The sequence below is a fragment of the Falco naumanni genome, chromosome 7 (genome assembly GCF_017639655.2).
Source record: "Falco naumanni isolate bFalNau1 chromosome 7, bFalNau1.pat, whole genome shotgun sequence".
Taxonomy (NCBI): Eukaryota; Metazoa; Chordata; class Aves; order Falconiformes; family Falconidae; genus Falco; species Falco naumanni.
The window spans coordinates 64,266,784-64,282,558 of record NC_054060.1 but is presented as its reverse complement, the minus strand read 5'-3'; the positions used below and the strand labels follow the sequence as shown (position 1 = coordinate 64,282,558).

The 15,775-nt window shown below is 43.3% G+C and overlaps 1 protein-coding gene across 5 annotated transcripts in view; it reads right to left on the bottom strand.

The window, feature by feature from the left end:
* Positions 1-9: 9 nt before the first annotated feature.
* Positions 10-15,775, bottom strand: part of TTLL5 (tubulin tyrosine ligase like 5) — a 136,710-nt gene continuing 120,944 nt past the window's right edge. For 4 of the 5 annotated variants that reach the window (XM_040600419.1, XM_040600421.1, XM_040600420.1 and 1 more), the window contains 2 exons: positions 12,471-12,556; positions 10-4,626 (listed from right to left, as the gene is read on the bottom strand). In XM_040600419.1, coding sequence (XP_040456353.1) covers positions 4,586-4,626; positions 12,471-12,556 — 127 coding nt within the window. In that variant the 3' untranslated portion in view covers positions 10-4,585. Of the gene's footprint in view, positions 4,627-12,470; positions 12,557-15,775 lie in introns of those variants that run through there. The other variant, XR_005828831.1, reaches the window with a different exon arrangement.

Sequence of the window (15,775 nt, the reverse complement as noted above, 5' to 3'; positions counted from 1 at the left end):
CCCCTTTTTCTTTTAATCAGATACCTGTTAGTTTCATTTGACGCTCCTGCTTCTTCTTGCGGGCAAGACTGTGAACAATTACTGCCCTTCCACCTTCTCCCTTACACTCCTCACCCATCTCTTTTCCAACTAACCACTTTCTGCATGCAGAGAACTATGAATATTAAGTTTTGTGCTCTTGGTATAACCGATCTCAAGGACTGTTTGACTGACTGGATTCTGTAAGGATAAAATAAGGTCCTCCTGATGTTTGGCATAAACAGAGATGTCTTAGCTCTAGAAAGAAAAAAAGGTGGTCAAGTCCCAGGTTTAAATAAAGCTCAGAAGCTTCTTTTGGAAGAAACTCTTGACAGATCCACAGGAAGAATGTGTCCAGGAAGGAAACAGTATGAAAAGGATCAATCAGCCAGTTACTGCAACCAAAAATATCTATTTAAACATCAACAAATAACCCATTCAGATTCAAACAATGAGCCCAGAATTATCATGAGCAGCAAAGGTAGGACTGACCGAGGAAAAAAGTCCTTGGCAATTTGATCAAATAAACCTTAACAAAAAAGTCAGGAGCCAGATGACTTTTGTTTCCAGCAAATAACCCAAAATGACTGGAACTGCTGTATTAGTACAAGATACAGACCTGAAAGGTGGCAAGCTGAGAATCCAGTCTGTTCTGTGAACTCATCTCTAAACTGACAATCTCTTTCACAGGTACAGAAGAGGAATGGTCCAGCACTTCCAGCCATTCCACTCCATGCACACAGAGACTATCCGAATTCCAGTATGAGGAAGAGGCACAGCATTAAGATTCCTACTAGTAAACAAAGGTCTCAATACCAAAACCTCCTGCCACAGTATGGAACCAGTATCAGAGATAGGTATGTTGACGTTCCAGGCACCGTAACAAGGAACATTTTCGACAAACCACGATTGTCCAAAAGCCCATCTAGTCTTGAGAATGGAAACTTCAGTATGTCTCACTGACATCTAGGATTAAGCGTTCTATCTAGTTTCACATGATCTCCCACTGATGGTACTTACATGACTTGTGAAGCTGTTTTAAAGGCCAAGATGAGCCATGTGAAAGTGAACTTAATACTTCATGTACTGGGTACAACTCAGCTGCTTCTGGAGAGGGGAGAATCTAATCTCCTTCCCTTAATTTTTTACGTTGTGGTATACTCATCACCTAAATAGAGCACAAAATGCTTCTGTGAACTCTGCATTACCTCTGCCTCAGTGACTCTGATGTGCACCTTACTCCTTTCAAGACTAACAAGCCTGATTCTCTGTCATTGGAACAGGCTCCTTAACTTAGAAGTGATACAAACATCACTGTGTAGGAGAGAAGACAATGACCCCTTGGTTATATTATCTAGTCTCACCACTGAAGTAGATGCTAATGGAAGTTGGGGCTCTCTCTTAGTAATTTTCTTTTCTCACAGTAAACAAAGGCACTTTTGATGAAACTCATTGATGAATAAAGGGAAGAAAATGTCATAAAAGCAGAGAAAACTAATCCCCACTTGAGGTGCATGTATATAATTGTACTTCCCTCACGTGCAACTATGATAAATTCAAAATGGTTTGCTATTCTCCTGCCCTCCCTTCTACTAGAAAACACTTCCTGTAAAATGCCTTCTCTCAAAGATGTGTGGGAAACGCTTCTGTGCCTCCCCACTGAATCTCTTCACTGAAGCACTCTCTGAGAGGTTTTTGAAAAGGGACAGACATGGAGGTAGCAGAGCTGCAAACAGACAACATAGATATGCTATCCTTCAGCACATAGTATCCACCATGCAAAAAGGCATACACGGTCCCCAGAGTTAGGAGTACAGGGAGGTGGAAAAAAATAAGATGCTGGAATCACAGAATTTGTTCCTGATTCTCTACTGCGTATGTTCCCAAGCATTTGTGCTCAGAGCTGGGACCAGCAGATGCCCAAGGCAAAGGAATACTGCTATTTCCTTGGATGCTCTGGCTGCCCTAATATATCCTGAGGCTGAACAGGACTTCAAGGTCTAGGTGTTTGGCTTGAGGTGAAGGACCAGCCTTGATATCTGGGTGGGTTTTTATTTGTTGGAGGCAGAAGAAAAATTTTCCAGGGACAAAGGATGCAAGACTTCACTGCTACTGAAGCTGAAAAAATTAATCCCTTCGAAATGAGGGCCTTAGATTAAAATGTGTATTTCTCTGAGTAATTCAAAAATCTTAAGAGACAAGATGTCTGACATACTGCTACTAAGTCAACACAGTTACAGATGTGGTGTTGGCTGTACCTAACATGCAATGCGAAGAAGTTCAGAAAACATGCTGGCTATAACTGAGTACAAATCATTATCCCAAAATGAGCAGGTGGGAGACTGGCAGAGCTGACAGAAGAATTAATTATGTTTATAATAAGCCAGCACTGGTTGGTAATTTGCCAGACAAAAATGTAAGAATGCTGTTTCTGCCAATAATCCTCTGAAGACAATCACCTTTCCTGGGCTAACTGTGCACTTAAATCTCTATCCTCCAAACTTCTTTATACTTTTCAGTGGTGGCTGTGACAACCTGAACAAAGAAACTAGAGAACAAAAGCAGAGATGAGAGTTCCACAAGAATGTATTTCCCATAGCTACTCAATCCTGAACATGAAACCCAGCGGAATAAGGGTAACTCAGATCCTCTGGGAGGAAGAAAGGAATGGAATCCATTATTTACTGAAGCTAAATCTTACAGGGAAATAGCCCCTCCAACAGTTCTGGAACAGAGCTGGGTGCTACAGCCAATACCACATGTAGCAGAGCAGGCTATGAGAAGACAGACCCAAGGTCTTGAAGCCCACAGGTGCTGAGGATGTGCAGAAGTTTGAAGTAACAACTTCTGCAACTAAATTTTCTAATCATGAGCTGACAACTTGATACACCGGTAGAAACATGTCTGAGATACATGGGTGGAATTCAGTGATTACAGACAGCAGGGACATGATCTGAAAGTAACTTACAAGATTCTACAAATCTCTTGGTCACCGATACGTGATGGCAGCACAGGCAGCAGAAAAATGCTGCAGAGATTCTTGAAGAACAGCTGAAAAACGCAGAGAAAGTGAACAGGGTGATTATGACTATCTAGGAAATGAAAGATAAGCCGATGAAGAAAGGGAACAGCTACATCAGAGAACTGCATTTTGGACAACTGAAGCATTCAAAGTGTGTCATATGTGCACATGGAACTGCAACAGAAAAATGCATATTCTGTTCTATGAATTCATGCCTGGAGCAAGCAATAGCAAAACTATGGGGTATGAGCATAACTTTTTCATCTTCTCACAATTTATCTGGTCTTGAAAACCAGAAAATATGCACGATCCAAGAGTGAATATGAACACAATCATTTCAAGAAAAAACACTTTCCCCCTCTGACTCTGTTTCTTCTGTCAGCCATTTGGGTTGATCATTATCTACTTGCCAACGCATAAGAACAACCTCTCAACACTGACTATACAGGCTAGAAATGACAGGGGAGCTGTGGAGCATGAAAACAGATCAATCAGTCTGTTAGAATCCAATTTCTGAGGGCTCTGATACAACCAACAGGAGATTTTGTGCCCTTTAAGAATTACAACCGTACCACTTGCTGTTTGACAAGGCAGGAGCTGCAAAATACTGAATTTTCCTTTAACCTGGCACCGACAAAGAGCCAGAGCTGAAGCTGCTTCCTGTTCATTTTAAGGATGGGTGGATCTTCTCTCCAATACATTTCCCAGCTGCTGATGTTGTTTTCTAACACAAGCAAATTAATTTTCATAGCATTAGGCAAAATTTAACTGGAGTGCTTCACCAAGCCACTATTGCAAATGACAGGAGCCACCTGGGCCTTAGGGTTCATGCTTGGGTCTGAAAACATCAGCCAATTAAAAAAAGTTTATAACGCCTAAACAAACAGAAATCAAAATACAAAAATAAGCCACGCAGAACATAAGCATCCAACAGTGAAACATAAAGACTGATTTAAAATCCTGTCCAATATAACGACAGCAAATATTTTGGGGGTGTGAATTAATAACTGAAATTATAACCAAAACAAACAAATGAAATGACTTTATTAAAACCAATAATTTCTATGGCTCTGTGCCAAAATGCAAGATGGCAACCAACAAAGATGTCTCCAGTCATATGTTCTAATATTTTTCTCTGCTGATGGTTGCCATGCAATGACAGCAGAGAATCTTGGCTGTTAGCAGGCTGGGACAGACTGAAACGGCTGAGCAAATAAGACTACGTTCAAATTTGGACCTTAGGAAGAATAATACAGACAGCTAGAGAAGCTCCGTCTTACAGGAAGATCTCATGGTTTAGTGATCAGGAAGAGGTGGAAGGAAGGGACTCCAAGAGTCAGCAGCAGAAGCGCTCAGAGGCAATCGTTCACCTCAGCTTGCAGGCGTATCACCAGCTTCCACAGATGTCCAGGTACTCCCCTCAGTGGGTTGTCCTCTTTCCAGGGCCTCCTTTCTACGCTTTCCTGGGTGTTACGGGAGCGTGGCAGTATGAAGTCACTGCTGCTTCTTCTTCTGCCCCACGCTTGAAGCAACATTCTGGATTCCTCACCTGGTGTTCAGTGTCAGTCCTTCTCTGCGAGCAGAGGCTGGAAAAAACACAAAGCAAAGAATCTGAGTAATCGCAGGGGACTGTTTTGTGGGAAAACCTGCTGCACTACTTGGCAAATCTCAGTGATCACCAGAAATGTGGACCTCCCTATCACACAACCTCTCTCTGCCATAACAGATGAGATCACAGATGAGTATAACAAAATCTAACTTAACAAGCTACTGAGTGAAAAGGTACGCTTGGCATCTCTCTCAAGGCCTACAACACCTTCTTCACTCTTTGCCTCTGACTGATGTGACTCATCTCTTCACATGCTCCTCCAATAGCTCTAAATCCTTCCCCCATATCAGTATGCTTTGTCTCTTTCTTTGTCTCTTTTACTCATTTGCTTGCATAGGTGTCTACCTCCCCACTCCAACACACGCTGAGGACCTTGGTGCAGGAGAGATGGGGGTGTGAAAAGGCTGATCTTTGAAAGAAACAAAACGGGCACAAGGAAAAATTTTTTTCTTCCTGTTACTATAGAGATAGATTTTAATTCCACATACTGTGACATTTTCCGACTTAGGCGTTATGGGAAAAAGTCAATGTCATCTTCATTTCTTTTACTTGAAAATCCGTAGACAGTCTTTTAAAAAGAAAAATCCAAAACACTTCGAAATGTACCAAGTTTATTTTGGACAGTTTGCATTTTACAGCTAATCTAGTAGGTAAAGCTTGTCCTGTGTATTTAGCACATCAGCTTGCTCCTAAATGTGACTGACATTTGTTGAGAGCCATTTATTAAAAATATTGCTATATTTTTAAAAATACACTCTCCTTGAAAGCCCAGCACAGAGCCAAACATCACACAGCAGAGAGGATCTGGAAAGATGTTTAGAAAGCGGGATTGCCAGCTATGTCACTGCACAGAAAGTTTGGAACCTGAATTAGGAACCAAAATGTCAACCATGTGTATTAAGATAGGGTACCAGTCCAGAAACCTATCCCTTGGCAAGATGCTGAAATTAAGGAAACAAAGGCACATGAGAGAGGCAGCCAACTTCAACCTCATCTTCCTGTTTTGAAGAGACTTTTGAGCCTTCCTTTTCCTACAGAAATGCACAGTACATTTTGCCTTTTCTCACAAACAAAATCACTTTATGTGAGTTTCTCTTGTATGGCTACCCTGAGGACTCAACACAAAGAGCGGCGTTCTTACCTTTACGAGTAAATACATAGGTTTCTACCATGAATGCAGTTCATGGCCAATTTGATCATTTCATACATGTTCATGTATATCATTTATGAAGTTTTTTCTCATTTCAAAGCTGCTGGCAAGCACTCGACCGCCTTCTGGTTGAGTAGCACGGACAAAAACCCCCTCGTTCCTGCCAGCAGCCAACATTAATGGCTGATTCTCCCCAGTGATAAGTCATTGCAGTGAATTACCACGTACAACAGAATGGATCTCCTTTATTCTCTGCCTGCCAGGAGATGTTAAAGTATCTGCCTGTACGTCCACATGCTTACATACTATTATGTCATCCATGACTGCACTTCAAAACCTTTAACGCTTTTGGACTTAGAACAGTTACACAGGGGGAAGAAAAAGAATTACCTCTATTTTACGGACATGATTCCGAGTCACAGGAAAATCACAGGAGCTGTGTAACATCACGTACAGGACACCTGCACGCTAAAATTCAGTGCCACATAGACATCCCAGCAGAGATGTACACAACCGTGGTCAGCCACCATCTACTCTGCTTCTAAGCTGCAGGAATGAGAGCAGAGCACTAAGCTAGATGACAGCACTGGGTCAGGGACCCATGCTAACATATCTAGAGCTAGTTTGGGCTGTTTCATCATACCCACAGCAAGAACTGAGAAGCACGTTGAAGCCTCCTGAATGTAGTGTTGAAAACTGGAACTTTCTTTCTCCCTGAAAAGCTCTGATAATCCTAGAAATTCAGGTTTTTTTATCCTAGAGCAGAGGGAATTTCTAATCCTAGAGTGATGCCCAGCATTCTCTTGATAATATATAGTGCAACTAAGGCAATAAATAGATGGGGTTTATTTATATCCATGTGTGAGTGACACTAGCAAGCCAGGACAGCTGACAACAGAAGGCCAGCCTTCCCTCCCCCATCTTTTAGGCACAATTTCAAGTTGGCTTGCTGGACCAGGAGGCAAGGGAAAGCAACAGTTCTGAGTCATGAAAATTGACTTAGGGGGGGACAGGGGATGAGATGACACACAAACAGTACACACAACTGTATTCAAATGAAGTCTCCCTGCATGGAAAGAGCAGTGGAGCCGCCTCATTAACAAGTGGAGCAATAACAGCGGAAGCCAACATGAGCCTTCCTGCTCCCCACGTTACAGAGAAGACACTGGGTGGGCTCCATAACCTGACTGATAATGCCTTTCTGTACATGACAGCCTTCATTCTGATTTCTCTTATTCAGCGCCCTCCTCCCTGATTTGTTGCGGCTCTCTCTTCTCTGGCTCTTCCCCACATTTCATTTCATAACTTCAGACACTCCTTTACCCTATTCACACACATTTTGGCTTCTATTTTTAGTCTCAATAAAGTAACGCCAGATTAAAACAAAATCCAATTTGGATGGGCAAAGTCATCTTCTCTATAGGTAGCTTAATGCCAAAGGGCCAGATGTGAGACAGAAGCAGCCAAGATATTATATAACCACTCCCCAGTCTTTGCACACCTGATCTTGAATGACATTTCCAACACAGCAAGGAAATACAGGCAGCTCGCCATCACCTAACTACCGAGAACAAGCAATGCTCAGCCTCCAGTCAGGCAAAAATGCCAGCTGCCTGAACTCATTACTTAGCCTGCTTCGGAGTTTTCTTTGAGCCTGTCAGAAGTGAAGGCTCTTAAAATTCAAGCTGGGTTCTTAGTTCTTCAACAGGGAAGAGAATTTCTAGAGACCGTCCTTGCATTTTTTTCCTGCTTCCCCAGTGGTCTTGAGACTTGGAACGTCCTTTCAGTGGCATGAGACCTGTAGCAACAGGAAAAAGCTCCTTCCTTTCATAAAACAAAGGGAAAAGGTTGACTGAAGATGTGAGAGGCAGACTGCTCTCACAAGTAAAGGAATAAATGTCATTTGTGAACATGGGAAGTGAACACTGACCCTCAGCTCTAGCTGAGAGGTGACGGCTGAGTTGGACATTATCTTCTTAATCATGTGAGAAGGGCCTGGAATGCTGCTTTTGGGAGAGCTTTACACTCTGCCAGGATTTAATGAGACTTACATACAGTTTTCTGATAACTGGATAAAATCAAACATAGTCATTCCCTGTTGATAACTTTTATCTATTTTAAAGGTATCCTTTAGACACACCAGTATCTGCCTCATTGCTAGTCATACGGTAATGGTTCCCTGTTCCTTCAAACAGTACCACGTAATATGGTAAGGAGAAAGTCTCTTTACCCTTCTTTCCCTTCTGGTCCATCTGACTGCTTGACACGCTGGAGGGAAGGGATGCCATCCAGAAGGAGCCTGACAAGCTTGAGAGGTGGGCCTGCATGAACCTCATGAAGTTCAACAAGGCCATCTGCAAGGTCCTGCATGTGGGTTGGGGCAGTCCCAAGCACAAATGCAGGCTGGGCTGAGAAGGGATTGAGAGCGGCCCTGAGGAGAAAGGCTTGGGGCTGTTGGTGGTCCTGAAGCTCAACATGGCTCAGCAATGCGCACCTGCAGCCCAGAAGGCCAACCATATCCTGGGCTGCATCAAAGGAAGCGTGGCCAGCAGGTTGAGGGAGGTGGTTCTCGCCCTTCACTCTGCTCTCATGAGACCCCACCTGCAGTACTGCACTCAGCTCTGGGACCCTCAACATAAGAAGGACACGGACCTGTTGGAGTGATCCAGAGGTGGCCACGAAGATGATCAGAGGGCTGGAGCACCTTCCCTATGCAGACAGGCTGGGAGAGTTGGGGTTGTTCAGCCTGGAGAAGAGAAGGCTCCGGGGAGGCCTTATAGCAGCCTGCCAGTACCTAAAGGCAGTCAACAAGAAAGCTGGAGAGGGGATTTTTGTAAGGGCATGCAGTGCCAGCACAAGGGGGAACGGCTTTGAACTGAAAGAGGGTAGATTTAGATTAGATGTTAGGAAGAAATTCTCTGCTGCAAGAGTGGCGAAACACTGGCACAGGTTGCCCAGAGGAGCTGTGGATGCCCCATCCCTGGCAGTGTCCAAGGCCAGGCTGGATGAGGCTTGGAGCAATCTGGTCTGGTGGAAGGCGCCCCTGCCTATGGCAGGGGGTTGGAACTAGATGATCATTAAGGTCCTTTCCGCCCCAAACCATTCGATGATTCCATGATCTGGTGCTAGGGGCTTGTCTGTCATTATCTGACCTGGAACAGATGCAACAACTGGAGCAGGGAAAGAAATTTCTTTCTCCCCTCTGCCTGCTTGCCCTCTTTATGAAACTGTGAAATTCAGCAGAGGAAAGAGAGAAAAGATCCAGGATGTTTCTGTGATGTGTGAAAGAAAGAACAATAGCTTTAGGACGATAAGTCTGAAAACAAATGTGAGACCAAATACCCTCTGTTCTAACTGATTCTTTGCCCTCCCAAAAAGGGAGGCACGATAGTAGGATTCACCTCAAGATCCACTGCTTTCCAAACCATGATAAAATGGACTGATTCCATTTCTTAATAACCCTTTCTCTGCATGGAGATGGCACTATAGAGAGAGATGCTGACAGGATGTGATTACTGCTGATGACAAAGGCTGTACGGCTGCACTGAAGAGGTTTGATGCCAGGTGCTGGATATCACACTGCTGTTCCCTTTCAGTGACCCACCCAGAGCTTCTCAGCCAGACGGTTGGTTCTGGAAGTATTTAATAGTGGAAGAGCTCATCATTACTCCATTCCTAGACCACGCTAAGTAATGAGGTGACATCAAAAGTTGCTCTTTTGCGTCATAAGATACCTTGTGCCTGTGTAACCAAAGTAGTCTGAGGCAGAGGTTACTCGAGGTGCCCATTTGAAGGTCACCTTTCCAAGTCAAGACCACTTGTGCAGTCAGTCACAGCAACAAGAGAGAACCAGGAGGGTGGCAAATGAAGACTGGAATTAACAGGATTAGCGGGAGGGAGGAGGCGTACCAGCAATGTGCTGTGCAGAAACCTGAGTGATTTCTTTTCCCAGCTGCTCCTGATGAAGGATTTGGACAGTGTGGTGAGACCAGCTGAAATCATAGCCACGGTTCCTCTTGAGAATGTGGTAACGACATAAAAATAAATACATTGGTGTTCAACAATCTTCTGCCTTCCGAGGCTGCAGAGGAGCCTGGCAGAAGCTGAGGAAGCCTGGACAAGGCTGGGCAGCTGGGAATTCCACCCTACTGTAGCAAATGGCTGCAAGTCTGACACAGGCCATGCAGAGTGGCAACAGTACATACCCCATCCCCACCCTTTACGCTCCAAGAGAATTGAGAGACACTGGCTGATAAAAGAATCTCCAAATCCCAGGCATTTTCTTTTTTTAGATCTGGCAAACAATACAAAGTGATTGTATGCATCTTGTTTAAATGCCTGTTGTGTTTACTTGCCTTCTTTTTTTATTTTCCCTTTTGCTGGTGCAGGACAATTTTGAAGCTTGTACTTTTGCATACCTGCTAAAACAATCTCTTCTATTCTTTCCTTAAGCTTATATAAAAGAGACTGCATTTCAGGAATAATGTTATTCAAGCAGCGGGTGGACAACAGCCAGTCACAGTTTAGCACCTCCAACTTTAACTCTATTTCAGGTCTCCAATAACAAGACATACGTGACCTTAAGAAGGACCATACAATAATCTTGGACAGGAAAAGCTTTAGAAAAACACACTCTACTTGTAGATTTCCTGTGAAAAGAAAAAAAAAAAAAATCTGGAGCATGCTAGATGCAGAGAAGAGTAAGTGCATAATTGCTCCTTACTATCACTAGTTTGCATGCAGGTTCCATTCATTGCTCTATACTGGAGCACACCGCTTGCACATGCATCTTATTTGGATGGCGTTCAGACACTGCTCTCCACCTTAGCCTAAAGAAGGAAATCACTAGAAAACTAAGAACAGCAGCCTGCCTTCTACATGGATTAGATCCAAACCAGCTTATTAATCCTCATATTCTTCAACTAGTCTCTTAGAAGTTCAGGATTCTGTTTTAAGCCCTTACAGATAACGATAAACTTAATTCCAAAGAGTTGCATACCTTCAGGACTTGGCATTCATGCAAATACGGGGGCCAGGTGAACGTCCAAAGTAAACAGACAACTGTGCATCATCCTGCAACTAAGCTTAGATACAAATCTGGGAATTACAGGGAATAAAATCAAGTCTATACCACCTAGTTCAAGAAGTTTCCTCCCTAGCTTCAGATTAAGTTTTGACATTTGTCCTATCAGGACGAGGGGGAATGGCTTTGAACTGAAAGAGGGTAGATTTAGATTAGACGTTAGGAAGAAATTCTCTGCTGCAAGAGTGGTGAAACACTGGCACAGGTTGCCCAGAGGAGCTGTGGGTGCCCCGTCCCTGGCAGTGTCCAAGGCCAGGTTGGGTGGGGCTTGGAGCAATCTGGTCTGGTGGGAGGTGGCCCTGCCCATGGCAGGGGGTTGAAATAGATGACCATTAAGGTCCTTTCCAGCCCAAACCATTGGATAATTCCATTTTTACATTTACTTGTAAATTTATGTGTAACTTTGCTTTATATACCCCACAAAAAACTCAACTTGAACTATATTGTTGATCAGAATCTTTGCCTCAACTATACATATACTACAGTGTTGACAATTTTATTTATTTTGATAATCCCATTATACTCCATTCCTACACTGTCACATTCCAGTGTGCTGTAAGGTCTTTTTTATGGACTATAGCTATTCACCCTATAAAATTTCTGGTAGGATAACTGGAGTTTTTGGCTTGTGGTAATGCGTGGGAGACAGTTTGGAACTGTAAAGTAAGTGCATTAGCTGAATGTGCTAGAGGATCAACTGACATTAATAATGGAAATGTCATCTTTAAGTTTCAGAGCTAAACATCCAAGAGATGAATTGGGTAGTTCACCCCTGTGCAAATTTTTCTTTCATCCTGTGAAAACAGAGATCACTGCAGTAGCAATACTCAAGTCATGTTTTCATAGCAAAACAAAAGGTCAAACCCGTATTTTTTAAAGCATTCTAGACCATAATTTGTCCATATATTCCATTACAGCACCATCACAAATTACTGTGGGCCATGGGTAATATGGGTTCATCAATACCACATTCTACCTGCTAATAGGTCTGCATCCATGAAAAATTGATTGGGTCCTCATTTACTGAGACCTTAACACCAAATAAACCTCTTTGAATTAATTAGCCACTAGGGAATGATGAAGATTTGATTCTGTAAGCCTCAGTGATTTCCCCTTGGGAACTTTCACCTCTACTGATTGACTTCACTAAGCAGCTGATTCACAAGTCTCAGCTATGTCTTTCTGAACTAAGGGGCTTTTCTGCAAGACTGAAGAAAAATGTAAAGAATGTCCTGGCCCTTTATTACAGGCCAAGCTTAAACAACAGAGCATCTTTGAGCCAAAGCCTAAAGCAAAGGAGCCATTTTAGCCAAGTTTTTTTTCCCAGCCACATTTTTAGGGATCTTCCTCTTCCAACTCTATGAAACTCAGCCTTTGCTCCCTTCTGTTTAGTCTTTTTAATCCCAGGAGAAATAAATTCCCTGCACAGCTGAACCCAGACTGTTACCTAGGAACCATTACATGGAGGTTAGGCAGCTGTGTTTCTTCTTCTTGCTGAGAAAGTTTTTTCCCTGCCAGTTCTTGAGAAAGATGAAAGCATCCCAGCATGCCCACCCCCACTTTCCTAGTCTTCAGCACTGGCACTCACCTGTGGAATTTGTCCCTGGCTCACAGGATGCAGCACTGTGAAGGCTGTTCTGGAATCCGTTCAGTTGCCTTTCAGTGGAGGTCACCCTAACAGGTAAAAGCATCAAATCAGAGAGAGATAAGAAGGGATATACCAAGGAAGAATAAAAGTCTCAAACAAACAAACAAAAAAAAGTGAATTCTCCCAGTTCACGTAATCCAGCAGAATTGTACCTATGTAGCTGTGCCTGAGCATGGCATGAAAAAGGTAGTGACAGCAACTGACTCCAAAAAGGCAAAGCAAGACAGGTGAACACTCAAGCCACCAGCAAGACTTCGCTATGCCTAAAACACTTAATTGTCCCACGTGCCTTGGAAGCTGATTCTGGAGCATAAAGGAGATAGTAAACGGTATTAGACCACCAAAGCACAATTCAACTAGTAATGCTAGTGGTTATATTATTCCAATGATTTGAAGTAAAATGATTAAGCAACCTTAAAACAGAAATGCACATGCTGGCAAAAACATGCTACATTCAAAAGTTAAGTCCTTGCATCTTGTCTGCACAGAGACAGCTCATTTAGGCAACATTTCTCACTTGTCTGGCAAACTGAGACTTACAGGATGCATTTAATCTCCAGCAGTCCAGTGCCAACCTTCAAGCAGATAGTTTATGCAAATCTTCCTGCATTTATCTTAGCATTTGAGTTACAGCAAAACTATATTCTGTGGAGGACAACTGCACTTCCTTTAACTGTCACGCAGATTCATTACCAAAGGGAGACATGCCCTCCTATATAAAAAATGGGTCTACTCACAAGGTGAGTGCAAATTATACAGCTGCAATGATCTATTCTGTCCTTAATATCTATATAATGGATCCATCCATTCCTGGTTTGTCCTCTCCTCCCTTATCCTCTCCTTGCCTTCTTTCCTGCCCAGCTCTACTGTGATTACTCCAGACTCGTCTCTGCCAGAGCTCTTCTCCTTCGCTCATCCAGTGTTACCCAGAAGACCACTGTAATCGCCAATCCCCATCTGATGCCCTGATGACTAACAGACCCAGGTACATGCACGCAGTTTCTACAGTTTCGTCTGAAACCTTTTGCTTTTCAAGTCAGCAAGTTGCCAGTAATCCAGGTGCTCCTGGCAGCTAAAAGGCCAGTGAGGGACTCCTGTACTTTCTCTCCATCGGATTTTAGTGAAATAAATTGGAGCCTGTAGAGGAAGGGAGAGGGATGCAGATACAATACTTGCAAAACACAACCCCTTACTTCAGTCAGCCACAATTTGAAATGCTATTGTCAAACGAGGTGCCTGTTTCTATGTTTATTGTCTCTTGGAGATATTTTTGGATCTGTACTTATGGTTTCTTTTGTTGCTGATACTGCACAGTCCTTCTGGGAGCTGAGAATCCAGATGGATCTTCATGCTTCTTAAATAGAGATTCCATGCTCCTAATTAGCTTGTCCGCTTTGCTAATACAGCACAACTGACAGCCAAATTCATCTCACCCTTCTGTAGGTAGAATACAAAACTAGTGATTGAAAATGTCAAGAATACCAGTAAGAATAGCAACAACCTACCAACCCAAACAGACTATAGTCACATTTCTACCTCGAAGTGTGGTTTACGTTTAGAGAATCTCTTTCTACAGACTTGCCCTTCTTCTTTTCTGCCTACCCATTTCTTCTCTCCCACCACACTAAGCTCACCCCTCAAGTTCTCTCTGCTGTCCTGAATGGAAGCTTCAGTGCCAGAACACACTCACTGACTAAACTTAATTAATCTCTTTCCACTTTCTTCCTCCTTGGGTTGGCTGAAACCCTGCTGCCTTTCTCAGTTTCCTGCTTTTAGTATCTCCATTGGTTTTGCTTCCACTTCTCCAATGCAATCCATTGTTATGTTCTCCATTCCTTCTTCCTCAATACTAACAAAACCACTGCCCCCTCCACTTAAATATCTGTCATTGTCCTTTTCTATCTCTTACACAGCTAACTCCTCCTTGAAACCGATACAACTTCCTTCATTTAGGCACTAAACCAGCCCTAAGTTGCCCAGCCTTGGACTGCAAAATTGGAGGACGCTCTTGTCCCACAGGTGACAAAGAAATACCTTGACTAAATTTTGAACACCTTTGTTTTAACCACCTATTCCTGGGATGTTATGAAGGCATCTAATGATCGGGGGGACACACAGAACTGACACTAATAAATTCACATCACAAAAAGCCCAGGTTTGACGAGAGGACAGCAACAGATGTGAAGACCCAGAGCCAGGGAGGATTGTTCCAATTTGTTGCTCTTGGACAGGGTATCTCTGCATGTGTATCTGTGTGTATGATCTGAGGCTAGCCAAGGGCTAAGAGCTCTACAGGCCTAGTGAGTCCAGCTGTGTCAGGGTGTTAAATCAAGGCATGTCTCTCAGATGCACTACTTTTGCTGCCAAAAATGTCTAAGGGTCAGGCAGCCTGATTAACCCAGATGCTCAGGAGCTAAAAACACAAGCATGCCACAGCACAGCAGTAGCAAAAAAGTGAAAGGGGTTCCAGTAACAGTTACGTGCTTGCTCTCCTGCTGCCTGTCCTCTTTTCAGTGGGCACTCAATTTGTACGTGTGATGTACCCAGCTCACTTACAACACTTCACACATGCCTATGAATAAGCACACATGGACAAGACAGGATACAAACCAGAATCATAATGTTTTACAGGGCTCAATCTGTGGCCATCATTCTACTTTTGGCACATTTGCCAGGCTTGGCCAGCCTGTCTTAGAACAGCTGGCTACTGCTGTATCCAACTGCAGTCAGAACTCCACCCCGCTGTGGGATGGATTTCCTGAACCCTAGAGAAATGCATCACCTCTACCCTATTTCTGTGCTAGTTACAACAGAGCAGAACTTTGGCTCTTCTGCTGCTGGCACCATGCAAAACAAATATACAAAAGAAGAACAAGGTAGAAAGATTTTGTGCTGTGGTGTTGGGACTTGAAGGGAATATTCATTTCAAAAGGCTTCCTGAATAGAGTTGTTGGGAATGACATTTACAGACAAGTTCAGTACAAGAAATCATGCCACGTTGATCAACATCCCCAACAGTTTGTGATGTTCCAGTGTATTGCTAGTAAACTTGGTGATCTTCTTGGGCTCTCTCCCTCCCCGATAACACCTTGAACCATACGCTCCTTTACCTGGCACTTCCTCTCTTCATATACAGTGGTCTAACACTGGCAACTGAATTTTTCTGACATCTTTCCTTTGACTGCTAGTTCTGTTCACAGCCTGTTCAAGGTCTTGCTCTACTTGGTGCTGTCATAGTTAGAGAG